The following is a 13,003-nucleotide window of genomic DNA, read 5'->3' on the forward strand; positions in this document are numbered from 1 at the left end:
AGGTAACAGTGAGGAGGTGGCTAGCGTTTGGGCACCCTTCTCTCCGACATTGAAATCTGGTGACTGTGGGGCCACGGGAGATGTAAAACTTCACAGCGTGCCCACAAAATCGGTCCCGGATGTGGAAGGATTGTGAATGTGGCCTCTGTCGTCTCGCGACAGTGTCGCCACTGGGCAACAAACGTCGTACAGTACGGTGCACCTGATTGGTTAAAATTGTCACACAGTCCTCACAAGTAATGCTACCTCGCAGTGTGACCGTGGGGCCCGTGGACTACCACGGTACGGCTCACCGAATTGTCTACGAACCTCTGCCGTGTTTCGCTCTTTGGACGTAAACGCGGCCAGAAGTGTAAATCATTGTGAAACGACTCTCGTCCGAGCGAATGACTTCCTTCGGTTGCTTTGTAGTGCACGAGGCCTCCCGTTACGAGCATTTGCATCACCGTCAGGCGGGTTTTGTAACTCCGGCTCGTCCTGCAAGTCCCTGCTTACAGAGCTCCCTTCGCGTGCCACCTTAGTTCCGACAGGGTTTGCTTGTGCGGCAATCGGTTCTGCGGTGACTACAAAAGCTGTCGCCGTCTTATTTTTTGTCACAATTCTCTTCGACGAGCACCTGTCGCGGTCTCTTGACACTCACTCCCGTCTCTGCTGCAACTTATCGGACAGTATTCCTTCAGTTTCCCATTTTGAAATATAAATCTTTGATTCGGTGTCTTTCGAAACGCTACCTCGGCTGTGACCCCACTCTATTTCTTCTCGGACCACAAATAAATTAGAATGTAATGGTCACTGTGATATTGGAATTTTAATAAAAGTGATTTACGGTAATCACATAATTATTCTGATATTATCAGACATATCCATCCTTCCGTGGACTGATGACCTCAGTAGTTACGTCCCGTAGTGCTCGGAGCCATCCTTTCACGACAAATTGATAGTTTCAGAATTTCGTGCATATTTAGTGTATGGGGAGCAATTTGCATTTTATATTTACATTCTTGCTTAACATTTAATCGACCTATTATTGTGGTGATTTGATTTCTAATTTTCTCAGCTGTTACACTCTGTGATCAGAATATAGTTGTGTTAATTCATTTGTACAGGCTAGTTGTAACGGTCTTTACGGCCTGGCCGATGTGAGCATAAAACACTATGAAAAAGTTTGTGATCGATGAAACCCAAATCTGGCACCGTATTGTCACTGTAGGGTTCCCTGAGAGAACGAGAACATACTCTGTGGAAATGATTCCGGCGGGTGCAAACTGTAAAGAGTTCTCAATTGACTGCTTTCTGCTCGATTTGAGACCTCGGACCCGTTGTAACACTTATTCTCATTTATTGACTTTTCTTTTAACTGAAATGTAGATGGAAAATTATCAGATGTAGAAGCAATTACAGGTGTGCACCGGGAAAGTATTTTCGAACCCTTGCTGTTCGTGTTGTATATCAGTGACCTTGTGGACAAAATTAATAGTAGGTAGCCTCAGACTTTTTGCACGTGACACAGTTACCAATAATGAAGTACTGTCTGATAGAGGAAGCATAAATATTTGTGCCAATCTTTATATGATTTCAAAATGGTGCAGATATTGGAAACTTGTTTTAAATTTCAGAAATGTAAAGCTGAGCACTTCACAAAACAAAAAAGTAGTGTCCTACGACCGTAATATCGGTGAGTTACAGTTTGAATGGCCCGCCGCATACAAATACCTGGGTGTAACACTTAGTAGGCACACGAAGTGGAACGATCGCGTAGCCTCAGTCGTGGGTAAAGCAGGTGGTAGACTTTGATTTATTGGTGGAATACTAGGGAAGTGTAATCAGTGTACAAAGGAGATTGCTTGCAAATCACTCGTGCAACCCATTCTACAATGTTGTTCAAGTGTGTGGCACCTGAACCAAATAAGAGTAGAAGAAGATACTGAATGTATACAGAGAAGGGCAGCACAAATGGACAGAGGTTTGTTTGATCCATGGGAGAGTGTCACAGAGATGCTGAAGAAATTGATGTGGCTGACTCGTGAAGATGGACTTAAACTATCCTGGGAAAGCCTACGTACAAAACTTAAAGAACCAGAATTAAATGACTACGCTAGTAATATATTTGGCCCCCTACGTATCGCTCACATAGGGATCGTGAGGACAAGATTAGATTAATTACAGCACACAGAGAGGTATTTAAACCACCATTCTTCTCACACTCCATATATGAATGGAAAGGGAAGAAATTGTAATAACTGATTCAGTGGGACATACCGTCTGCCATGTACTTAGGTTGTCTGCAGAGAGTGGTTGTAGATGTAAATGTAGATAAGCAGGGAGTGGGATAGAGTTGTAGAGGTTTCTGGTATTATTCAGTCTGAACATCAAGCAAGCTGTGATGGAAACAAAGTGTAAATTTGGATAGTGACTTAAGGTTCAGGGACAGATAATAAAAACTTAACAATTTGCTGATGACATTGTAATTCTGTTCGAGGTGGAAAAGGACTCGAGAGAACAGGTGAACAGTGTCGTTACCACCTCGATAAAACGTTTTAAGATGAATATTGACAAAAGTAAAAGTAAAGGTTAATGGAATGTAGTCTATTTAAATCAATTTACTCTGATAGAACTGGATTAGGAAATGAGGCACTGAAAGCAGATGATCAGTTTTGCTGCATGGGTAGCAAAATAACTGATAATGGTTAAAGAAGAGAGGGTATAAAATGAAAGATGTCAACAGTGAGAAAGTGTAAGATATGGAACTTGGACAAGAAGCGAATGTGGTGCTACAGAAGATGAGATTGGTATATTGAATAACTAATGAGGAAGTACTGAATCAGATAGGGGAAAAAGAACTTTGTAGTACATGACTGGAAGAAGGGATCGGTTGACAGGACATATTCTCAGGCACGAAGGGACTACCAATTTAGTACTGTACGGAAGCATGAGGGGTAAAAATTGTAGAGGGGTACCAAGAGATGAATTCAGTAGGCAGATTTGGTAGTGCTGCAGTAGTTATTCAGAGATAGAGGCTTGCACAGGATAGAGTAGTGTGGAGAGCTGCATCAAACCAATCTTTATTCTGAAGACCACATCATCATCATCTACTACTACTACCACTACTACTACTACTAAGCCAGATTTGCTTTCTTAAAGGGTAGTGTCCAGCATAGCATCGATTTGATCGTGTGCTACCAGTTGTCCATTTCCCCTCTCAGAAAGCCCAAGTGAAACTGCAGTTGCTTTGTGTGTCTTATGGTCTTATATCTGTTCTTTCAAGATTTTTCTTGACATCTGTGCACTGAGATGTTCCTTCTTTAGTTTTGAATCAATAATGTTGACGGCGAATTGCATCTACTTTGAGTCATTCATTCTAATTTTAGAAGATACAAAGTTTCACAACTGGAGCAGTCAGTATTCAGGGAAATGACAGGAAGGATCATTCAAAGCAAAAAAACTCTATTAAACATTGGCTCTAAAACACATACCTTAAGAGCTTTGATCAGTAGAAAAGATGAATTTCTCAGTAATGAAGATGGAGTGCTCATAGCTCTTAAAGTATGGAGTTGAGAGCCCATGTTTACTAGATTTTTTTGTGCTTCGAATGATCGTTCCTATCGTATCCCTGAATACTGACCATTTGTCTTGGGACATCCTGTATTTCTTGTTGAAACATCTTGAATATAGATCCATTTTTATAGTTTGGAGCCAGTATTGTGTGTCAGATCTTTCTCTCTTTTCTTTAGTTTCTGCTAGTAAACAACTCTGAGAGAAGACAAGACCTCAGACGTGTACACACACACACACTGGTTTTATGACAGAGTTCTAACAATGAATTTTGATATTTATGAAAAAGTATTTTTTGTTGAAAATGTCTTGTGCACTTTGGGCATTTGCCGTAATCCATTCACTAGATACAAGGCGTGTTCAGTAAGTAAGTGTACTGTGACCATAATGGGCTGGGTCACTCCTCCTCCTCCTCCTCCTCCTCCTCCTCCTCCTCCTGCTCCTCTCCCCTCCCCTCCCCCCCCCCCCCCCCCCCCACCACCACCACCACCCGCCCAAAAAAAAAAAAAAAAAAAGATATTTGCAAGCTGGTTTGTTCAGTGGGACTCAGTTTGTGTATGGTGTTGTGCTATCTGGTTCAGTAAGTCATTTTAATACTTCTACTTCTCGTTTCATATTTGCTTTCCTATTTCTGTTTGCTTTGTTTTACATATATCACATTTTTCTTTTTTTTCTTGGAGCACATAAATGGTTCATGAGTGTCTGTTTAGTTGTTATACAGCCACATGTCATGTTTGTTTCTCTCTCTCTCTCTCTCTCTCTCTCTCTCTCTCAAGTAATTTGCTTTCTGGGTAGGCATTGAAACTTTGTTAATTGAAGATTACAGTTATTAACTAATTCAGTGAACTCATTCTTAGTTTTATTCATCCTCTAACATTACTTCACTTCCCATCAAAGATATCCATTAAATCGTCCATTGAGATTGTCATGTGATATTGTGGGTCTTTTATCATTCGTGTATCCACATGCCTGAGAATTTATCAGTGTCCATTAAATAAGCCCCATGTGAGTTCTTCATGTGGTATTTTGTGTCTTTATCATTCATGTATCCATATACCTGAGAATTTAACAGTTTTCAAAAGCCTTTTTATTTTTATTATTTGTTGAGGCATAGTTGTTAATAAATGTGTGCAATTAGTGTCTCACTCGCCCAGGAGTTCTGCAGTTGGAGTTCCAATGTTGTTGTTGTTAAGAATAAAGTAAGGGACCCTAAAGTGAATGAACAATTAGTTGAAAAATGGGATACTATTTGGCCAAACAAATGGCAGTGTCCATATATACCAAACTCAAATACTAATTTACTGTTGTCGAATAAAAAGCTGTGCTGTCAGTGGAATATCTCACCAGTGAATCATAGAAATACTGTCGAAACAACTCAGACAAAAGAAGGAAGAGATTGAAGAGGCTCTTTTATGTTTTCTATCAAAACTGAGAGCAAAGGAGAAGGAATCAGTGTGTAACTGTGCTAAACATGCCGTTCATATTAGGACGATTACTTCCTATGACTGTGTGATGTGAGAGCACTCGGAGGTGTCCAATGAATGTTTGCTTACTTTATGAAACAAAGTCAAATAGTCTGGTTCAGAGAAATGGAAAAAAGTTGAAAGAGTTGGTTATCTCATACTGTGAAAGCTGCTTCATATGTCACCTTATAGAGAAGAAATACAGCACATAACATTTTCGAACGAAACTCTGAGGAAAGGACAAGTGGTTGTGAGACAATGAAAGCAAGCTCACCAAAGAATAACAGGGGAATATAGGGCTGTTGATATATCTCAAAGAAAAACAGAATTTGAAATAACACGGTCTTTGCCAGAGGAAACTGTAAGAAAATTTGTAAACAGGGGTGCATTTGGAGGTGTTTGTTTTTGTTGTGATACTTTCTGCATTACAAAAATATATGTATGTCAGTTGAGACTTCGTTTTCTCCAGTTATTGTGTGTGTTATGACTTTAACAATAGTAAAAACTATACTTAACTTGCATGCACTTATTTATTGCAAGTGTCACAGTTAATTTCACATTTCTCTCCAGTCACTAATTCTAATATACACACATTAAAGGCCAATTTGCTCCATTATGAAACTCAACAAGTATTACCAACTAAAATCTGTTTTGAAGTAATTCACGTGGTTGCAGCTGCATTTGTTTGTTAAACTTTGACAGTTACCTTACTCTTTTCTCTGTCACAACTTGACATAATTAAGCTCCTATACTCCAAATAATGTCACAGCAGCTTGCTATTACATACTTCTTGACTTTTTAGTAAGCATAATTACAATCATAATGTTTTGTTAAGCTTTCCCTTCTGTTGGCAAAATTACCAGAACTCCCACACCTAGGTGTCACACTTCTCTATTTAACATTTTTCTTACTTACTGAGAGCTTTATCATTGTCTTAAATGTGAACATTGATTAATGTGTCAAAATTTTTCAGTAAATATGACTTTTACAAAACTGATCTTTTTCTTTTTTTGGGGGGGGGGAGTTGTCAAATTTAAGTGACATTAATAATGCACACCTCGATATTTGCAGATTATGGATTGACGTTACTAGTTTGTCTACTTACTGATTTGAGATTATAAATGGAAGAAAAATTACAAAAAAGTAATCGAAACTGAGGCATATCTATACAAAAGAACTAAAAGACGGTTCAAATGTTAAAAGATAAATAGCAAATATGAAATATAAAAGGTGTACCTCAAACCTTTGGGTGATTGGCCTCGAAAAATAAAGGAAATAAGGGCTAAAAACAAAAGACCTTTAGTTTTCTTCAGTGTGATCACTATTAGTAGTAACATGCATCCGACATCTGTTGTAAAGCTGTCAAAAACTGTCGGTAAACATTTCTCGTTTAATTGCTCGAAGTACTGCGATCCCACGTCGTCGTACGGACACAGTGTTTGCTCGTCAACTTTATCGCTCGACAAGAGGTGACTGTTGTCGAATATTCTCCAGATTTGCACGAGTCAGAGTTTTCCTTGTGTCTCCACCTTATATTAGCCCTGAAAGCCTTGCACTTCACAGGCGTTACATGTAACCGTGGTGCTTCAGACGATTCCAGAAAAGCCTTTTCTGGCAGTTTCCGACACCTTTACAACTGATGACACGAGTGTGTCGAAGCTAATGGCAATTCCTTTGAGGGCCAGTAAAGCTCTCGTTTCCTTTATTTTAAGAGATCGTGCACCGAATGTTTCAGACTTATCTTGTAGACGGGTGTCAGGTTGCATACTACACATTCCAGCCACATTAATGTGACCACAGCCTACGTCCGATGTCGACACTCGCAGATGGCAGACGGCAGTGTTAGACTCGGAGGGTATATAGAGCACGTCGGGTTGACGCAGAAAACTGCAGCTGTTGACATAATGCGGAAACTGAGAGATTTCGAAAGGTCACGATCGTCGGCTTTCGGGGTAAAGGTGGTAGCATTTCCAAAATGACTAAGTTTATAAACCAGTGTGCTGCCTCGTATGTCGTGTATTGTGCCAAAATTGAAGTGTCCAAAAGTGACAGAGACACAACTGTGGTGCACTGCAGGCCACGGACGACAGGGGTGAATGACAGCTGTGGAGATGTGTACAGGTGAATAGACGTGCAGCTGTCGATCACCCAGACGAACTGAGGGGTTACCGGCAGTGTCTCCCCGGTGACCGTCCGGTGAGCATTGCTGCGTACGGGCCTCCACAGCGGGCACCTGGTTCGTGCACCGGTGCTAACTGCTGTGAAGGTTGGAATCTGCACACCACTACCGCTAGTGGGTGCCCACAGAGTAGCTGTAGGTGACCTTTCCGGGTGAATCGTGTTTTACGATCTGTCGGAGAGACGGCCGTTGGCGAGTACGGTGTGAAATGTCTAAAAGCGAAGGAGCCCGGGCCGGAGGAGGGAGCGTTACGGTCTGTGGAATGTTTTCCTAACGTTCCCCAGGTGATCTCGTCACTGTCGGAGGCACAGTGGATCGACACAGCTGTGTACCTATCTGTGGGGACTGTGTGCACCCCGACGTGTAGTTTGTTTTTCCTCGGCACGGTGACATCTACCGGTAGGAAAATGGACGTGTCGCACAGCTTGCAGTGTACGCGTGTGTTTTTAAGACACCACAACGAGCTTGCCGTTCTGCCCCGGTCACCGAACTCGCCGAATTTGAGCCCGCCGTGTCGATCTGGCTCTTCGCGCCACGGATTCTCGACCGAGAAACCTAGTGCAGGTGGCCGCGGCCCTGGAGTAGACTCGGCCTCTCGTCGAATCTCTTCCTACGTGTCCGTGCTGCAAAAGGTGGTTTTTCGGGCTTTTGACAGGTGGTCGCATTAATACGACTGGACGTGTGTAGTTGTGTGCACTGTGTTCTCTAATACTGCATAACGTTGGCTGTTACTTTACAATGTTTTGAAGGGCAGCTGTAAAGCGGGGGGACCGAGAATTAGACAGTTCATTATTATTTTAACGGTGAGATAATTGTTAATAATTACTGGTGTCATTCCTAAAACTCGGCACTTCGAAGGAAATGTGTAGTCATTTCAAAAAGTGCCACTGAGGTGTATCTCGTTATGTCGTTCTGCAGGCTTCACCAACTTCGACCTGCTGGGCGACTTCGGGAAGATCCGGTGGCTGGGCAACATGGAGATCGTGCTTCTGTACAACGTGGGTTTTGGCGGCTGCGCCGCACTGTGCCTCGCCAACAGGTTCACGGCGAAGGTGCGGCAGGAGCTCTGGTCATGGTAGGTGGCTGCCGCGCTGGCGAGGGGCGCGGGCACGTTTCTTACTATCCTCGTCTGCCGCAAACACCGAATGAAATATTGAGTCTTTATCGTTCCGTACAACTGCCCTTTTGTCTTCGATTAACTGTGGAGACTTTCACATTTTGCTGCCTACACGTAGATATAATCTGCATCTGCACAATTACTCTGCAATTCACACGTATGTGAACCACCTTTAGACTTATTTCTGTACTGTTCCACTCGAGAATAGCGTGCCAGCGAATGAAAACTTAACGCTTTCCGTGCACGCTGTTTTATCGCAACGATCATTCCTCCGTACCACACAGCAGTATTGCAGAAGAGGAAGGACGAGGATAATGTAGGCAGCCTCTTTAGTAGACTTATTGCATCTTTTAAGTGCTCCGCCAATAAAACAGAATCTTGGTTTCACCTTCCCCACACCATTTTCTGTGCGGTTGTTCCAGTTTTAAGTTGTTCACAATTACAATCCCTAGGTATTTAGTTGCATCGATAGCCTTTAAATTTGTGAAATTTAACAGACTCCTTCTAGTTCTCATGTCGATGACCTCACACTTGACCTTTGCAACTCACTCCCACTTTCTGCACCGTACAGATATCTTGTCTAAATCATTTTGCAATTTGCTTTGATCTTTTGATGAGTTTAATGGATGTCAAATGACAGTAACATCTGAAAAAACTCTTAGAGGGATGCTCAGATTGGCTCGCACATAATTCGTGTAGTTCAGGAAGAGCAGAGTGTCTGTAACGCTTCCCTGGTGAGCTACACTTATCACTTCACATCAATTAATACAAATTGTGGTCTGTCTGACAGCCAACTACAAATGCACTGGCCTAAGTGATAGGTGTGCAGTTTGTTTAGAGGTTGCTTGTGAGGGACGTTATCAAATGGCTTCTGGAAATCTAGAAATACAGAACCAATTTGAGATCCTTTGTTAGTAACACTGTTTACTTCATGTGAATAAAGAACCATTTCTACTTCACGAGGACTGTATTATCAGAATCTGTGCTGGTTATGTGAGACTGAAAACACAGCTGAACTTTTGCGCAGTGTCCTCCTTCAGAGCTTACTGGTTAATGAAAACCTCTGCTTTCATGTACATGGCTGCTTAGCCCAGCACTGCAGCTCAACTGGGACAGGAGGAGGGGGGAGGGGGGGATAGAATGGGTGAGAGGAGGTACGGTGGGCGAGATTGGTGGAGAAAGTAGATCAATGGCCGAGAGAGGGCCAAATAGGGAAGAAGCTTCACCAAATGACATAGGTGGCAGTTGTTATTACAACACAGTCTTCAGTCACACCGTTTTCTGGGTCTGATGCTCTGCTGTTCCACTCTGAGCCCTCAGTGACATACACTTGGCTACATTAAGCTGCACACAAACTGCCCCCTCATACCTCCTATATTTAACGTCCCACTTCACCTATTCTGAGCTTAACGCAACTTCTTTGCTGGAGGGAGATCATGTCTCAACTTTGCTGTGATGCTCCTGTCCTTCAACCTACCCTCCCCCACCCCCTCTGAACCTACTCTCCCCCCCCCGACCCTACTCTCCCCCCCCCCCGACCCTACTCCCCCCGACCCTACTCTCCCCCCCCGACCCTACTCTCCCCCCGACCCTACTCTCTCTCTCCCCCCGACCCTACTCTCTCTCTCTCTCCCACCCGACGCTACTCTCTCTCCCCCCCGACCCTACTCTCTCTCCCCCCGACCCTACTCTCTCTCCCCCCCCGACCCTACTCTCTCTCCCCCCGACCCTACTCTCTCTCCCCCCCGACCCTACTCTCTCTCTCCCCCCGACCCTACTCTCTCTCTCTCTCCCACCCGACGCTACTCTCTCTCCCCCCCGACCCTACTCTCTCTCCCCCCGACCCTACTCTGTCTCTCCCCCGACCCTACTCTGTCTCTCCCCCCGACCCTACTCTGTCTCTCCCCCCGACCCTACTCTGTCTCTCCCCCCGACCCTACACTCTCTCTCTCCCCTCGACCCTACTCTCTCTCTCTCCCCCCGACCCTACTCTCTGTCTCTCTCCCCCCCCGACCCTACTCTCTCTCTCTCTCTCTCTCTCTCCCCCCCTGACCCTACTCTCTCTCTCTCTCTCCCCCCCCCCGACCCTACTCTCTCTCTCTCTCTCTCTCTCTCTCTCTCTCTCTCTCTCTCTCTCTCTCTCCCCCCCCCGACCCTACTCTCTGTCTCTCTCCCCCGACCCTACTCTCTGTCTCTCTCTCCCCCCGACCCTACTCTCTGTCTCTCTCTCCCCCCCGACCCTACTCTCTCTCTCCCCCCGACCCTACTCTCTCTCTCTCTCTCTCTCTCTCTCTCTCCCCCCCCCCCCGACCCTACTCTCTCTCTCTCCCCCCCAACCCTACTCTCTCTCTCTCTCCCCCCCGACCCTACTCTCTCTCTCTCTCTCTCTCCCCCCCCCCCCCCCGACACTACTCTCTCTCTCTCCCCCCCCCCGACACTACTCTCTCTCTCTCCCCCCCGACCCTACACTCTCTCTCCCCCCGACCCTACTCTCTCCCCCCCCCGACCCTACACTCTCTCCTCCCGACCCTACTCTCTCTCCCCCCCCCCGACCCTACACTCTCTCCCCCGACCCTATTCTCTCTCTCTCCCCCCGACCCTACTCTCTCTCTCCCCCCGACCCTACTCTCTCTCTCCCCCCGACCCTACTCTCTCTCTCCCCCCGACCCTACTCTCTCTCTCCCCCCGACCCTACTCTCTCTCTCCCCCCGACCCTACTCTCTCTCTCCCCCCGACCCTACTCTCTCTCTCCCCCCGACCCTACTCTCTCTCTCCCCCCGACCCTACTCTCTCTCTCCCCCGACCCTACTCTCTCTCTCCCCCCGACCCTACTCTCTCTCTCTCTCTCTCTCCCCCCGACCCTACTCTCTCTCTCTCTCTCTCTCTCTCTCTCTCTCTCTCTCTCTCTCTCCCCGACCCTACTCTCTCTCTCTCTCTCTCTCTCTCTCTCTCTCTCTCTCTCTCTCCCCCCGACCCTACTCTCTCTCTCTCTCTCTCTCTCTCCCTCCCCCCCCCGACCCTACTCTCTCTCTCTCTCTCTCTCTCTCTCTCTCTCTCTCTCCCCCCGACCCTACTCTCTCTCTCTCTCTCTCTCTCTCTCTCTCTCTCTCTCTCTCTCTCCCTCCCCCCCCCCGACCCTACTCTCTCTCTCTCTCTCTCTCTCTCTCTCTCTCTCTCTCTCTCTCCCCCCGACCCTACTCTCTCTCTCTCTCTCTCTCTCTCTCTCCCCCCGACCCTACTCTCTCTCTCTCTCTCTCTCTCTCTCTCCCCCCGACCCTGCTCTCTCTCTCTCTCTCTCCCCCCCGACCCTACTCTCTCTCTCTCTCTCTCTCTCTCTCTCTCTCTCTCTCTCTCTCCCCCCCCCCGACCCTACTCTCTCTCTCTCCCCCCGACCTTACTCTCTCTCTCCCCCCGACCTTACTCTCTCTCTCTCCCCCCGACCTTACTCTCTCTCTCTCCCCCCGACCCTACTCTCTCTCTCCCCCCGACCCTACTCTCTCTCTCCCCCGACCCTACTCTCTCTCTCCCCCGACCCTACTCTCTCTCTCCCCCCGACCCTACTCTCTCTCTCCCCCCGACCCTACTCTCTCTCTCCCCCCCGACCCTACTCTCTCTCTCCCCCCCCCGACCCTACTCTCTCTCTCCCCCCCGACCCTACTCTCTCTCTCCCCCCCGACCCTACACTGTCTCTCCCCCCCCGACCCTACTCTCTCTCTCCCCCCCGACCCTACTCTCTCTCTCCCCCCGACCCTACTCTCTCTCTCCCCCCGACCCTACTCTCTCTCTCTCCCCCCGACCCTACTCTGTCTCTCCCCCCCGACCCTACTCTCTGTCTCTCCCCCCGACCCTACTCTGTCTCTCCCCCCCGACCCTACTCTGTCTCTCCCCCCCGACCCTACTCTGTCTCTCCCCCCCGACCCTACTCTGTCTCTCCCCCCGACCCTACTCTGTCCTCTCCCCCCGACCCTACTCTCTCTCTCTCTCTCCCCCCGACCCTACTCTCTCTCTCTCTCTCTCTCCCCCCGACCCTACTCTCTCTCTCTCTCTCTCTCTCTCTCCCCCCGACCCTACTCTCTCTCTCTCTCTCTCTCTCTCTCTCCCCCCGACCCTACTCTCTCTCTCTCTCTCTCTCTCTCCCCCCGACCCTACTCTCTCTCTCTCTCTCTCTCTCTCCCCCCGACCCTACTCTCTCTCTCTCTCTCCCCCCCCCGACCCTACTCTCTCTCTCTCTCTCTCCCCCCCCGACCCTACTCTCTCTCCCCCCCAATCCTACTCTCTCTCTCCCCCCGACCCTACTCTCTCTCTCCCCCCGACCCTACTCTCTCTCTCCCCCCGACCCTACTCTCTCTCTCCCCCCGACCCTACTCTCTCTCTCTCTCTCTCTCTCTCTCTCTCTCTCTCTCTCTCTCTCCCCCCCCCGACCCTACTCTCTCTCTCTCTCTCTCTCTCTCTCTCTCTCTCTCTCTCTCCCCCCCGACACTACTCTCTCTCTCTCTCCACCCCGACACTACTCTCTCCTCTCCCCCCCCGACACAACTCTCTCTCTCTCCCCCCCGACACTACTCTCTCTCTCCCCCCGACCCTACTCTCTCTCTCCCCCCGACCCTACACTCTCTCTCCCCCCGACCCTACTCTCTCTCCCCCCGACCCTACTCTCTCTCCCCCCGACCCTACTCTCTCCCCCCCCCGACC

The 13,003-nt window shown here is 47.5% G+C and overlaps 1 protein-coding gene across 2 annotated transcripts in view; it reads left to right on the forward strand.

Moving 5' to 3' along the window:
• Positions 1-13,003, forward strand: part of LOC126215157 (protein Lilipod) — a 413,331-nt gene that overhangs the window by 361,344 nt on the left and 38,984 nt on the right. For both annotated transcript variants that reach the window (XM_049941822.1, XM_049941823.1), the window contains exon 10: positions 8,113-8,269. In XM_049941822.1, coding sequence (XP_049797779.1) covers positions 8,113-8,269 — 157 coding nt within the window. The remainder of the gene's footprint in view (positions 1-8,112; positions 8,270-13,003) is intronic.

Source organism: Schistocerca nitens, chromosome 12, assembly GCF_023898315.1.
Source record: "Schistocerca nitens isolate TAMUIC-IGC-003100 chromosome 12, iqSchNite1.1, whole genome shotgun sequence".
Taxonomy (NCBI): Eukaryota; Metazoa; Arthropoda; class Insecta; order Orthoptera; family Acrididae; genus Schistocerca; species Schistocerca nitens.